The sequence below is a fragment of the Mrakia frigida genome (assembly GCF_051309035.1).
Source record: "Mrakia frigida strain ATCC 22029 unplaced genomic scaffold BDY24scaffold_1, whole genome shotgun sequence".
Lineage (NCBI taxonomy): Eukaryota > Fungi > Basidiomycota > Tremellomycetes > Cystofilobasidiales > Mrakiaceae > Mrakia > Mrakia frigida.
The window spans coordinates 1,179,409-1,192,885 of NW_027481280.1; the positions used below are offsets into that span (position 1 = coordinate 1,179,409).

Sequence of the window (13,477 nt, forward strand, 5' to 3'; positions counted from 1 at the left end):
TTCGCTCAATTCATGCTGAAGCCGTGCCCATCATATCGACATCCTGGATTTATCGACTTCCTCCACCATCCTTTTTCTTCCCGATCGGTTCAACCCAGCTGCTACAGCTCGAACGCTTCCCGCCCTCTTCCCCGATCTTCAGCCCTCCCCTCTCCAACTCCCTACCGCCTTCATCTTTGCGTCGAGAGACGCACCTCTTAGCACGACCATATCTTTGGATCCACCGACAAAGCAGCTCGTCCCCACTGCTCATTACGAAGCGAAGTCGTCGAAGGGAGGGACGACCTCTCTTCGTTTCGAGCTCACCTCTCCTCCTCTATCCTCCCCTCGACTCTCCTTCCCCTTCACGCGCTCCTATGCCTCCCAACGGCGTCGAGTCTTCCTCTGGGGATCGGTGTACTTTCTACCTTCGGTTTACAAAGCGCGCTGGCTCCTTTTCGCCCTCGCTCGTTCACGTCGCCTCTTCGACGTCGACTTCTCCTCCCTCCATCCTTCCACAACCGTCGACGTCGCCGTTATCTTTCAAGCTGCTCCCTGCCTCGGACTCTTCAAGGCTTTCTTCTCATCCTTCAACGCTGAAGTCGACAAGAATGCAGCCAGAATCTCGTAGGCCCGTCGTTTACTCGACGGTGCAGCTGAGGTTCTCAGTTCGCTCAGAACGCCTTTTTAGCTTTATAATCAAGGATAGACACGTTTAGATAGTATACAAAAAAAAACGAGTGCAGACAATGCTACGACTAAAGCAGCAACAAAACAAGAGGAGAGGAGAGAGAGAGAGAGCACGAACAAGAGCCGAACAGAGGCAAAAAGGAGACGCGAACGAGAGAAGTCAGAGGGGCACAGAACGTAAGGAGAGAGATAGAAGTAGCTAGGCATGTAAACTGGAAGCCCGAAGGCCATCGATGTGGAAAGTTTCTCCGAGAAGAGCTTAGGAAGAAGGAAAGCGAGAACGAGAAGGAGAAAGGTCAGTCGCGTCTCCTTCCTTCTCTCTTGATCGAACACTAGGGAACTCACTCTTCGAGATAACCATCAGCCGATCAAGTCTCCCGACAATGGCGAAGGCAGTAGCGCACCCAACGGCAAAGTTGCAGTACTCGATGGACTCGAGAACTTCAGCCGTAACGTGTCTCGGTACTCCTCCGCTCTCCTCCTCGTGATGGACCGATTCGTCGTAGTCCATGTCGATACGAAGACCGTGATGCCTGAGAAAATTGAAGGGAGAGTCGAGTCAGCTGGAGGTTCGATCAGGAACGAGGAGGACGGAGGGGAGACGAACCGTTCCAGGTACCGTTCGATGAGCGGGCAGGGAGTGATTTGAGGAAGAGGTGAAGCTGATCGCAGGCAAGTGGCACAGAGAGAAATAACTGCGAGGACATCTCCGAGCTGATGAGGGTGGAGAGGGGAGTGAGAAAAAGAGCAAGGTCGAAGGCGAAAGGAGAGTTTGGAAAGAGGAGAAGAAGGGCGGAGTCAGCATCGTCGTCTCGTCCGTTTGGAGTCGAGGAAACATCGAAACTCACGAAGCGGACATCCATGAGGCGAGTTCGTTTGAGAAGGGCTCGTCTCCAACCTGGACGAAGGGTGGTGAGAACGAACTGAAACTGAGAAAGAAGGGCCGTGAGGTCGGCCAGAGTCGCCTTGAGGGCTTCGTATCGGTCGAGCGGCCAGGGTCCTCGAAGACTGATCTCGTAGCTCATAGAGTGGTGTCGGACTGATGTGAGGAAGAGGAATCATGAAGAGTAAAAGTCAGCGGAAGGGAAAGGAAGGGAAGACGCGACCGTCGGAAGTCGGGGACGAACGACCGAATTGGTTGAGCTTCTTCTTCATGGCGATCAGATCTGAAAAAGGAAGATGACGAGGCGATCAGTAACTGTCTGTTTCGTCTGGTACATGGGAAGGAAAGCCACTCACTCTTCTCGATCCTCAGATGCTCCTCAGGATCTTCGATCTTCTCGTCCGCTTCGCTCAAAATCGCACACAGCCCGTCTCCGATCGTCGAGATCATCTTCGAGTAAGAGTGACGCTGATGAGGGAAGAGAAGAAAAGTTGTATCAGTACAGCAACGAGTCTCGGAGAAGAGAAGGAACGATGAACGAACAAGAGACTGTTTTCCAGACGAGACCGGTGGAACGAACGACCAGAACCAGGCGGCGGAGATTCCGATGAGGACGAGAAGGAATCGACGCCAGGCCACGTCGAAGCCCCACTGTTGAACGGAAGGACTGGGTCAGGGAATGGAAGAAGGGGAAGGGAGAAGAGGCTGATGAACGAGAGCGGACGAACGGTAGCTTGAAGAGCGAGGAGGAAAGGAAAGGGGAAGGAAGGTCAATACCAGCTTGTAGGAGAGCCAAGGAAGAGGACCAGCGTACCTGATGTATACTGAACTCCGTGAGCGTCTTTAGAAGAGGAGAAACCGAGTCAGTGGCAGAACGGGGAGACGCGAGCTTGCTTCTCTTCCCGTCGACTCACTTTGCCAGCCATATCTGTTCGAACGAGAGGAGTCTCAGTCAGCGATCAGCTTTACAAGCATTTATAGAAGAGCAGAGACCTACCCAATAACGAGCACCGTCGAAACTGACGCAAAGACGGACGAAAGATCAGCTCGAGCCTCTCGACGCGTCCGAATCCAAAACTCACCAGAGAAGATGATCCGAGTCAAAGGCGGTCCAGGATAGTACAGCCTGACGAGCATGATGAGCGGGAAGGAAACAGCACAGGCGGCTCCGATTCCCCAAGGCGTGCCCTTTCCAGTTCCTCCTGCTCCTATGCTCCAGACGAGCAATCCAACGATGCATCCCGCAAAGGTCCCCATCACTCGGCCGACCCAGGCCATAGCCGTTTCTCCCTGATACGGAAAATAAAAAGGCGTCAGTGAGAGATCGAAGTTTGGGGGTGGGAGACGCAGGAACTCACGGAGTACAAAGCCAGAGCTGCGAAGAGTCAAGAAGAGGGAAACCAAAGTCAGTCGAGGAACGGGAACGAGAGAAGATGATTCGATACGCACTGAGCTGAGCCATGATCAAAGCCCATAATCCACGGTTCTCGTAGAAGAGCTGCGCAGTAGAGGGAGTCCAAGACGGGATAGCGACGAGAACGGTGAGGATCCCAGCCTTCACAGCGAACAGGACTTCGAGAAGAGAAGGTCGAAAAAAGGTCAGTTCGATAGGGCGAAGAAGATCCCTCGGCGATTTCTGTATGGACGAGGACTCACATTGAGTCGAACTGAGAACAGACGTTCCTCGATGAAGTCGAGAAAGGATGAAACGGACGGGCGAATCGGGAGCCAACGCGTCCGGATCTCTTCGTTGAGCTTGGGCTCCTCCGATGGAATCCGATCGAGGTTGCAGCCCAGGGATGTTTTCTTCGAGTATAAGAAGTTCAATGAGCGTCAAAACTTTGAGAAGTGAGGCGAAGAAGAAGGTAGGGAAGCGAACGAACCAGGGTCGTCAACACCTGCGTCTTGTTCGTCCTCGTCCTTGTTCGGCGAGGTGAAGAAACCAGTCGGGAAAGCAGGTTTAGGGAACCAGAGCTTCTTCTGATGAGGTGCAAGAAAGAAGAGAAGAAGTCGCGTCAGAATTGATCCATCGAGGAGGAGAGAGAGTTCGAGAATGGGAAATTCGAACGAACCTTCGGACGAAGCAGCTCGATAGTCTCCTGCTCCTTGACGAGAGCCTGAACGGCGGAAGCGTAGGCGAGGAGGGTGAACTGGGTAGAAGCAGAATGAATGAGACGGCAGAGGTCAGCCAAAGAAAGACGAAGACGGAGCGCTCTTCCACCTCCTTCGTTCAGAAATCAAGAGACTCACCTGCATCTGGTAGCACCAATACAGGTCCCTGTGAGGGATCTTTCGTAACTGCTCTTCGTCCGGAGGAGGATGCGACGGGTCGAAGAAGTGCTGCAGTCACAACACGTCGTCGCGTCGTGGAAGAAGAGGTCGAGCGTCAGTTCGACCTCTCCTTCCCACGAAGGAAGACCGCCCTGACTCCCCAACGAGAGAAACCTAATCTCGAAAGCTTTTGACTCACCTTGTAAGGATCCAACACCTCCAACCTCCCCGTCCTCTTGTAATCCTCAATCTCCCTCTCCAACGTCTCCGAGATCTTCTTGTTCTCCTCCTCGAATGCCTTCCCTCGACTGCTCTTCCCCGACGAGAAGAACGACCGATCCTTGTTAATCCTCGCGGCCCATTCGGAGCCGTGCTGGAGAGCGTTGTTGACGGCTTCGACGAGAGGGATGGAGGAGTGAGCGAGCAGGTGGAGTTGGTGGTGGATGTGGTCGGACGATTCGTGCTGGAGGGAGCGTTCGACGTCCATGTCTACGAAACAAATAGAGAAAGAAACGAGGAGAGTAAGGGTGGAAGGAGTTGGTTAGGATGTGAGTTCGAAGACGGGGAGAGGGGAGAGAGAAAAAGAAGAGCCCGACGACGCGACGAAGGCGACTCACATCGTTGACTCTCAAAAACCCCCACCGGCTCCTGGATCTTCTTCAACTTATCAAACAAACTCAAGTGACTCCCGCCCGCCCCATGCAAACTCGATCTCTCCTTCGACCTCGACCGCCCATGCTTCGACGGATGCAAGAGATGGAACCGATCCTTCCTCCAACTCGACGACGAAGGTCGCAACGGCGAGTGATGGATCGAAGCTGGCGCCGACGAAGAAGGAGGAGGAGGTGGGCGTTCCTCTGCATCGACGAGAGGATGAGGGGTGTTTGTGGCAGGCAAGTCGGTTTGGGAGTGCGTAGGGGATCCGAGAGGAGAAGCGTTGGCCGAGTTGGGACGAGTGGAGAGATCCTCATCGGCGAAGGAGTGGCGTTCGTCCGTGTGGTTGCGGACGCTGAAGGCTTGGGAGTCGAGGTGGGTGTGACGGAGGGCGGTTTGGATGATTTCGAAGAAGAAGGCGACTGGGAGGAAGCGAGTTAAAAGAGAGAGTCAGTTGAATAATATCGAATCAACGCGTCTCATCGTGATCTGCTGTTCATGAGAGGAGAACTTACCTCCTCCAGCTCTCAGCAAGACATCTTTACCCTTCTCACCCAGTCTCAGCAGATCCTCCGGTGCGACTCGTCCCAAACTGACTGGAAAAACAACGAACCGAAAAACCAGGCGTTCGAAGTCAGCTCACGCGTCTCGCCCCCCCCCCCCTTCCTCCCTTCCTACCACCTTCCCCCCAACCAAACTCCATTCCAAACTCACCATCCGCCTTCAAAGGACTCTCCACCGCCATCATCGCCCCCAACCCCTCCGTCTGACTCTTCAACCTGCCCACAGTAATCACCTCTCCCAAAGCAATCCAATCCTCCAAACTCGCATCCCCCTCCGCCCCAGCTTTAAACAACGCCAGCAGCGCCGACGTCGAGGTGTGCAAGGGGTTGAGGAGACCTTGAACGGAGGTGAGGTAGGAGGCGGAGAGGGAGGAAGGGAAGATGAGGAGGGAGAGGAGGAGGTTGACGGCGATTTGGGAGGCCATGGGGAGGTAGAAGACTTCTCCTGAGGCCCAGTAGGAGTAGGGGAGGAGGGGGATGAGGGTCAGGGCTACGTCCATCTGTGAGGAGAGGGAGGGGGAAGGGGTGGGAGAGAGGGAAGGGGTGAGTTGGGACGCGTCGCTGCTCGTTCTGGCGAGCAAAGGTTGCCTTACCTGTATGCAAGCGAAGACGGTTGGGAAAGTGATAGCGGAAGGAGCTGTTTTGACTTTGAGCCAGCACTGCAAAAAAAAAAAGAAATTAGGTCAGAGGCGAAGAGGGAGGGAGGGAGGGAAGCGAATCGAGACGAACGAAGAACCCCGACCCAACTCCCAAAAACAGAGCGCAAACAATAGAGACGTTCGCTTCCAGGTAGTACCCCGTGAAGACCTTATATCCATTCAAAGCGAAAAACATATCTTGTTCAGCCCAGAGAGACGACAGACTGACAGTGAAGTCGACGCGACACTCACCAGCGTCTGATCAACCTCCGACTGAGGGATCGTGTTCTTCCTCACGGCGGAACAGATAGCTGAAGCGATGATCACCCAGACCCCTACATGCAGTAGCCGAAAGTTCAGAGTCAGTCGAGGGAGATTTCTGAAAGACCAAGAAAGGAAGGGAGGACAAACACGAGGCTGCGACGAACTGAAGAACGAGAACGAGAGAGAGGAACGAGTCAGCCCTTAGCTTCGCAAGGAGAAGAAAAGTTGTGAAAGAGAACGTACGATGAGCGAGTAGAAATGAACCTCTAGAACCTGAACGAACGGCTTGTCCGGAGGAGTGATGAAGGCGACTTGAAAGAAGGAAGAAAAACGGTGAGCTCGCTCGCCCTCCCTCCTTTCGTACCTTCGTTCCAACAAGACTCACTGACGAGCGTAAAGAACGAAGCCTGTCCCAACGTTCTCTGAGAAGGTCCTATCAGCAGCAGCAGCATTGCGATCCAGCCCTGTCAAAAACAAAGCAAAGCAAAACGAGTCGAGTCAACAAACCGACGGTCGAGCGAGCTCAACTTCCCTCTCCTCCCTTCCGACTTGTTTGGGGAGGGGAACTCACCGCCAAAGCGCATCGAATCACAGGTTTCAAGCTCGTCCAGTTCAGCTTGCCAGGTATCCAGTCGAGTTGGATCACTCCGTTCGCTGCTAGGATCTTCCATGCTTTGGCTCCGAGGGACGGTTTCGTCGTCGACGTCGTCTTGATTTCGCCGTCCTTCTTGTCGGGTCCGCCGACGGAAGAGGAATCAACTCGATCTGGAGGTGTCGGACCCGATGAGGATAGAGACGGTGCGAGAGTGAAGCGAGGGCGTCGTTGCCGAGGGGGAGCGTTCGCGTTGGCGTCCGAAGAGGATGGGGTGGGAGTGAGGATGGACGGAGGAGGGTTAAGAGGTCGTTTGAGAGATGGAGCTGGGGACAGGGAGGAGGGAGCTGAGAGCGGGTCCGAGAGAGCTGGGGGCATTCTCTAGAAAGGTTTGTTCCCGTCCTGCTTTGATAGAAGGAGGGAGAGAGCGAGGGCGTCGGGAAGGAAGGTTGAGGTCGATCAACTTAGGGCTTCGAGAGATCCTTTACTTCTTTCTTGCCCACCAACTCCATTTCCCTTTCTTGCGTGTTCAGAACCAAACATACCTTTCGTCAACCCGCTCGCTACACTATCGACTCTCAAAACCTCTGAAAAGAAATCCTTCCAAAACAGCAACAAACTCCAACCCTCCGGCCCTCTGGTGACCCCCTTCCTCTCTCCTTCTTCCCGTCCAACCACCACCATGTCCTCCTCCTCTCCCGTTCAATCCCCCACCAAAAAGAAAACCTCTTCCTCCTCGTTATCCAACCCAACCTTCTCCACCAACTTCTCAGGCGCGTTCGCTTCGCCTTCCAAACCCGTAGCCTCAACGAGCTCGAGAGAAACGGACCCTCTTCTTCCCGCCTCTGGAGCCGGATCGAGCGACCCTCCACTGGGTCCTCCAACGTATGGGATCCGGAAATGGATAGGGCTGGGTCTGGTGCTGGGTCTGGTGGGAGGAGTGGTTTGGTTTTGGGGGGGATGGAGGATGTGAGAAGGGAGGAGATGGGGCGGGCTGGTTGGAGGGACGCTTTCGTTGCTCTTTAAGCGGATGGGTTTGGCTTGATTTAGGGATTAAGGGCAGTTGGGGTATAGGGCTGCTGGGCTGGGTGAAGATTTGGTGCGAGATTGGGGTTGGGCAGAGGGCAGCAGAGGGAGCAGGAGAGAGAGGGAGAGCGAGGGTCGGAAGGGACGGAGAGCTGGACCGAGAGAGGTGAGGTTTTTCTGCTCTTCTTCTTCTTGTTTCGGGAGCTCTATAGACGAGAGCCAGGGAGAGTTGGAGCTGATGCAGCGTTTGAGTCTCTTTTCAGCAGAATCCGTCGAGAGAATAAGAAGGGACGAGGAGGAAGCAGGACTCGGAAGCTCAACACGACTCCACTCGTTTGGGACGTCCGCTTTCCCGTGGGACTCGCTGCTCGCTGGATCTACTACCATCTTTCTCGAATCACGCTGGAGTGGGAGGGAGGGATGGAGAAGGGACGCTCTTCGAGCGAAGAAGGAAGGGAAGGAAGGGGAGGAGGGTTCGAGCTCAACGTCGAGACGAGAACTAGACTCTCAGGACGCGTTTTGTTGTATTTCGTACGCACAGTCTAACTCACGATCTCAATGAATCTAAAACCTACACACGACTTGCTGAAAAGATAAAATCCTACCTCGACGCGTCTCTTTTCTGAACTTTCGAACGCGACCTCTCCTCTCTCCCCAACGGCTTCCTCCTTTGCTCCCCCAACCAACGGCCAACACCCCAAACCCCCTTTCCTCTTCTTCCCCTCCGTCTCTTCCAAGAAACACAAAGGAATCGTCAGAACCATGGAATCCCAACTGGCCTCGATCCTGCTCGCTACTCTCTCGCCGGACGCTTCGACTCGACGTCAAGCGGAGAACGAGCTCGAGAGTGTGCTCGCTAACCCTGGTGAGTGCGAGCCCTCGCTTTGTAGGATTTATAATTGGAGAAGTTACTCGAGGGATAGGAGGCCCTTGGAGATGAGTTGGAGGGAGGAGCAGTGGGCTTGGAGGGAAGGAGATGGCGAGGCGAGAAGGAAGGAAAAGGTCGAAGCTCAAAAGGAAGGAAGGAGGAGTGAGAGGCGATGGGCGTGCTTGGTCGTTCGTCTGTAGACTTTTGGAGCAGATTTTTCTCCCGTACAGATCCGTGGTATCCACTTTCTACTCTCTGAGCTTTTACATGCTCCTCTCAAAGCTCCCAAACACCCTCCTCAGAAGACGCAAAGCTCAAGCTCACCCTCCTTTCCTTCCTCCCTTCTCCTCCTCAGACGCTGGAACCGCGTTTGCTTCCATCGCTCTCGCCGAACAAGCCGACCCTTCTCTCCGTCAGATCTCGGGAGTGATGCTCAAGAAGTTTATGGACAAGTGGTGGGACGTTTTGGGAGAGAACAACGGGCTTTCAGAGCAGGTCAGTCGCTCGGATTCCTCCTTCTCAACCGTTTCCTTCTTCTCGCTAACGTCTTAAAGAAAATCTTCCTCGTTCCTTCCTTTATTTTTCTTCTTCTTCCCAGCAAAAATCCAGCCTCCTCCCTCTCCTCTTCTCGGGTCTTTCGCTCCCTTCGTCGAAACTTCGTTCCCAGTTCGCCTTCTCGCTCTCGATCCCTCTCCTCAACCCTCCCGCCTCAGCCGAAGGAGGAGTTCTCCCTCAGCTGCTCAACCTCCTCGCTCAAGGAACGCAGGATCAGGTCCATGGAGCGATGAGGGTCTTTAAAGAGGTCGTCAGGAAGGGAGAGTTGGATCTGGGAGAGGTCGCTGCTGGAGCGGGAGGAGGAGGAGGCGCGGGAGGGAACAACGGAGCGGACGAGAGGGTGCTGGCGGTGGTGAGAGGGTTGGGTCCGGTGCTGTTGGGCGTGTTGGGGAACGAGGTGAGTGTGGGAAACTTTTTTTGGGGGGCGTGGAACGACGCGTTTCAGCTCACTCATTCACCCTTCTTTTCTTTTCTTTTCTTTCTTTCTTCTTCGTCCAGGCCCACTCCGCCTCAACTCGAAGCTCAAGCATAGCCGTCTTCCGACAGTGTCTCTACACGCTCTTCATGCTCAAGGATCAACTCCCCACCCTCGCGAACGACACCGTCGGACAGGTCCTCCCTTCCTGGCTGGACGCGTTCGTCGTCCTCCTCGGTCGAGGAGACCTCACGCTCGAGATCAGAGACGGCGGGAGAGAGGGCTGGGAGGGATTGTTGATCAAGAAGGAGATCTTCAAGGTTGGTTCTCTCTTTCTGTGTCTTTTCCGAGTCGAGACTGACCACCTCCCTCTCGTTCGTTTCAGACCCTCGACACAATCTTCCGTTCCTTCCCTCGAACCCTCCCTTCCAGCCTCCTCGTCAATCTCCTCCCTCTCATCGTCAACCATCTCACCTCTTTACTCCCCTTCCACTCCCTTTACTCCTTGTCTTCAACCTCGGACGTCTCCCCTCCTTCTGCAACGGAACCCGACGGAGAGGAGATCACCATCGAACAGGTCGTCTGTCCCATTGTCGATTTCCTCACCGAGATCACGAGAGCGGGACGACTGGTGAAAGGATGGACGGAGGGCAAGGAGGGAGCGATGATGGAGAGCATGGCGCTGAGTGAGGTGGTGGGAGCGGTGTTGGGCTTCACGATGATGACTGTTGAGGAGGTGAGTGGGTTACGACGCGACGTCGTTTCTCGTTGTGACTTCTTGTCGGGAACTGATGAAGCTTTGCTCTGTTGTTTGTTGGTTGATATATAGGAGGAGAACTTCTCCAACGATCCCAACGCGTTCGTGCTCGAGGAAGACGACGAGACGGACCTCTACTCGCTTCGAGTCGCCGGACACGATTTCATTTCAGTTCGTTCCCTTCCCTTCCTCTCTCTCCCTCGCCCGAGCTGACACCCGTTTTCATCTCTTTCCCGCAGACGCTCCTAGAGAAGTACCCCCAGCCCACTGCTCGAGTCCTGCACACCGCTGTCCAATGGAGGATCGGAGCCAGTGAGATCGAGAGGACGACGGAGGATCCGGACTGGTGAGTCCATTCTCGTTTTCGTTTTCGCTCTCTCAAGTAATCCTGACGACGAGTGGTTATATTTTGGTGGGGATCTTGCAGGTGGAAAGGTCTGGAAGCCTCCCTCGCCTGTGTCGGAGGTGTCTCCGAGGTCTTGCTCGAGATCCTCGAGGAGGAGGAGACCCAGGGAGGGAAGAAGTCGTTCGACTTGGGCTTCTTGTTCGATGAGGTTATTCCGAAGTTTTTGGCTGCTCAGGGTGAGTCTTGCTCCCTCTTCTGCTGTCGTTCGTTCACCGAGCTCGTTCGTCTTTGAGGGTTACTGATGGACTCTTCTGCGATTCTTCAGACCTCCCTTTCCTCCAAGGCCGATCCTTCGTCGTCGCCTCCCAGTACGCCACCGCTCTCGCCCCAGCCCTCGCTGCTCAGTACCTCGATGCTGCTGTGCAGGTTCTGGAAGCTCCTGGGATGAGCGTTTCGGTGAAGATTTCGGCGGTGAAGACGATTAAGAAGTCAGTCGCGTCGGCCTCCCTCTCCCTCCTTCTCTCGAGCTGAACCTTTTCCGCGTTTCGTTTCCGTCTGTTTAGCTTCTGTCGACACCTCCCTCCTACGACCGTCAAGCCTCTCTCTCACCGAATCCTCTCGACCCTCGTGCCGCTCATCACTCAAGCAGGAGAAGAGGTCCTCGCTCTCGTTCTGGAATCCCTTCGAGCCGTGGTTGGAGTAGACGAGGACGCCCTGGAGCCTACGCTGATGGGTCAGCTGGCGGATGTTCTGTTGGATGTTTGGGCCAAGAACGTGAAAGGCTCGTTCTCTATCTTCCTTCCTTCCTCTCCTCCACTCTTCTCACACCTCTGACGACTTCCCTTTCCGTTTCCGTTCTCAGACATGATCATCTCCTCCATCTTCGAAGAACTCTTCGAACACCTCGCTTCGACACCTTCCACCCGAGCCTACACGACCCTCATGTCCCACTCCCTCCCTAAACTCTGCTCGGCCATCTCGTCAGCGACGGCTCCTTCATCCTCGGAGGATCCCGTCGCGGCTGCGGTGCTGGCTGCTGGAGCGATTGAGGTCGTGTCGAGTTTGCTGAGAGGAAGGACGGGGCCCATTGATCCGAGTGGGGAAGGGTATGTGGCGGGGTTGGGGACGGTGCTGTTCCCGAGCTTGTTGGAGGGCGAGGATATGGAGATGGTGCAGGTGAGTTTGCGAGGAATCGAGGCTCTTCTTTTTCGAGCGTTGATTGGCTGACTTCTCCCGACTTGTGTTCTTCACTTCACGCAGAACGGATCTCAAGCTTTGACTCTCTTGATCAGGAAGGACTGCCACGCTCTTCTTCAATCGTTCGTCCTGCTTCTCTTCTCCAACCGTCCCTCCGACGCGTCTCCTCCCTTGCTCACCTCTCCCTTTCCTCCTCTCTCCCTCGCCTCACAGCTCCGACCCCGCAACAGGTCGATCCGGTCTCGACTCAGTCTTCGGAGTCATCGCTCGTCTCCTCCGACCCAACCAATCCGAATCTCGAGGTCTCTTCCTCGGAGACCTCGTCGTCCATCTCCTTCGAAACGCTGGTCAGGCCGTCGCTTCCGTTCTGCCCGAACTCATCAAGGCTATGGTGCAGAGGATCCCGACCGCTACCTACGCTACTTTCCAGCAGGTTCGTTTCGAACTCTCAAATCCCTCCCTCTCTCTCTCTCGCTCGAAGCGTCGAAAACTGACCTCACTCTCTCTCTCGTTCGACCCTCGCAGAGTCTCATCGTCCCCCTGGCCTACCTCCTCCACACCCAGTTCGACGCCACCCTCTCCCTCCTCGAAACAACCCCGATCGAGCTCCCCAACTCGTCGACGGTCTCGGCGCTGGAGGTGCTGCTCAAGTCGTGGGCGGAGAACGCGGAGACGTTCCAAGGGTCGTGGGCGATTCGGGTCAGCACGTTGGCGTTGGCGGATCTGTTTGCGAGTGAACGACCTAGTTTGAGTGCGGTTGGAGTGAGAGGAGAGATGATTCAGGATGCTTCTACTGCTGGTGGTGAGTCTGGAATCGTGGCTTCTTTTTCTTTGGTCGAGTCGAGAGACGCGTCTGACCTTTTCTTCGGTTTCTTCGCCTTCCTTCTTTCTCGTCAGTCATCATGACTCGCTCTATGACCAAGAGCCGTACGTCTCTCTCTCTCTACCTATCTCCTTCGTCTTTTCGTCGCTGACTCTTGCTCTTCTGCTTCGTTTCGTCTCGTTCACCCTCCCAGGTCCCATCGTCTTCTCCTCCATCCCCTTCCCTCTCAAAGCCCTCAAGCTCATCCTCGTCGAAACCAAATCTTCCAAGGCCAGCGACGACTACAACACCTCGTGGGATCTCGACGACGACGACGATGACGAGGACGACGAGGGAGACGATGGAGATTGGGCGGACGACGGACCTAGTTTGACAAAGTCGAAACCTGTGGATGAGTTTGGGTTCTTGTCTGGTGAGTCGTTCCTTTCAGTTGTAGGGAGGGAGAGAGAACGTGAACTTTGACGCTCGTTCGGTTTGGTGGTTCGACAGACATGATGGGAGGAGCTGATGAGGAAGGGTTCGACAACGAGGATGAGGATCTGAAGAACGATCCGGTTTCGAACATCGATATGCACGTAAGTCCTTCTTCTACCTCAATCATCTTTTCTCCTTTGGCCTTCGTCGACCGAGACTGACGAGCAAGTTCGCTTCTTCAGGCCCACCTCTCCCACCTCCTCAAAACGTCGTACGCCAGGATGGACGGGTTCGGAGCGCTCGTGGGACAGTTGAACGAGGAGGAGAGGGGTGTGTTGGGATCGATTCTTGCTTAAGATAGACTTTGGTGTGCGTTTTTCTGCTCATTTGGTTGCTTTTGCCTTTTGCTCTTCTCCTTCAGTCCTCAGTTCGTAGAAGAAGACGCGTCCGTTTTGTGAGAATGTTTAATGCCCCTTCTCGGATCTCAAAGCCTAGCATCGACGAAGTAGAAGGACTACAGAGAAATTTGATACATATTAGAG

General features: G+C 54.7%; 2 protein-coding genes across 2 annotated transcripts; one reads left to right on the plus strand and one right to left on the minus strand.

Annotated features, from left to right (window-relative positions):
• Window positions 1-756: 756 nt before the first annotated feature.
• BDY24DRAFT_437656 (uncharacterized protein) lies at window positions 757-6,999 on the minus strand. The gene is made up of 28 exons (XM_076644286.1): window positions 6,514-6,999; window positions 6,328-6,406; window positions 6,186-6,253; window positions 6,090-6,105; window positions 5,931-6,013; window positions 5,770-5,847; window positions 5,634-5,699; window positions 5,192-5,540; window positions 4,993-5,073; window positions 4,441-4,899; window positions 4,023-4,312; window positions 3,803-3,892; window positions 3,625-3,702; window positions 3,436-3,532; window positions 3,209-3,358; window positions 3,002-3,124; window positions 2,911-2,927; window positions 2,635-2,842; window positions 2,550-2,571; window positions 2,467-2,480; window positions 2,362-2,393; window positions 2,096-2,203; window positions 1,909-2,020; window positions 1,797-1,835; window positions 1,518-1,708; window positions 1,277-1,383; window positions 1,015-1,202; window positions 757-927 (listed from the first exon to the last, which is right to left on the minus strand). Exons 1-28 carry the CDS (start codon window positions 6,910-6,912, stop codon window positions 869-871), a joined length of 3,603 nt encoding a protein of 1,200 aa, XP_076501351.1. The 5' UTR covers window positions 6,913-6,999; the 3' UTR covers window positions 757-868.
• A 1,138-nt stretch (window positions 7,000-8,137) lies between these two features.
• KAP114 (karyopherin KAP114) lies at window positions 8,138-13,476 on the plus strand. Its single transcript, XM_076638413.1, has 18 exons — window positions 8,138-8,425; window positions 8,784-8,923; window positions 9,027-9,380; window positions 9,482-9,718; window positions 9,784-10,134; window positions 10,228-10,326; window positions 10,395-10,501; window positions 10,583-10,737; window positions 10,827-10,989; window positions 11,065-11,282; window positions 11,364-11,677; window positions 11,762-11,820; window positions 11,912-12,131; window positions 12,224-12,500; window positions 12,596-12,625; window positions 12,715-12,933; window positions 13,011-13,096; window positions 13,178-13,476. Exons 1-18 carry the CDS (start codon window positions 8,323-8,325, stop codon window positions 13,289-13,291), a joined length of 3,246 nt encoding a protein of 1,081 aa, XP_076501352.1. The 5' UTR covers window positions 8,138-8,322; the 3' UTR covers window positions 13,292-13,476.
• Window position 13,477: the final 1 nt, after the last annotated feature.

Excerpts from the sequence above, each read along its gene's own strand:
- KAP114 (XM_076638413.1), top strand. The coding sequence starts at position 8,323 with ATGGAATCCCAACTGGCCTCGATCCTGCTCGCTACTCTCTCGCCGGAC. Across the intron at positions 10,135-10,227 it reads CGATGATGACTGTTGAGGAG|GAGGAGAACTTCTCCAACGA; the intron begins GTGAGTGGGTTA and ends GTTGATATATAG. Across the intron at positions 12,132-12,223 it reads CCTACGCTACTTTCCAGCAG|AGTCTCATCGTCCCCCTGGC; the intron begins GTTCGTTTCGAA and ends CGACCCTCGCAG.
- BDY24DRAFT_437656 (XM_076644286.1), bottom strand. The coding sequence starts at position 6,912 with ATGCCCCCAGCTCTCTCGGACCCGCTCTCAGCTCCCTCCTCCCTGTCC. Across the intron at positions 3,893-4,022 it reads AGGTGTTGGATCCTTACAAG|CACTTCTTCGACCCGTCGCA; the intron begins GTGAGTCAAAAG and ends TTGTGACTGCAG. Across the intron at positions 1,384-1,517 it reads GCCTCATGGATGTCCGCTTC|CTCGGAGATGTCCTCGCAGT; the intron begins GTGAGTTTCGAT and ends CACCCTCATCAG.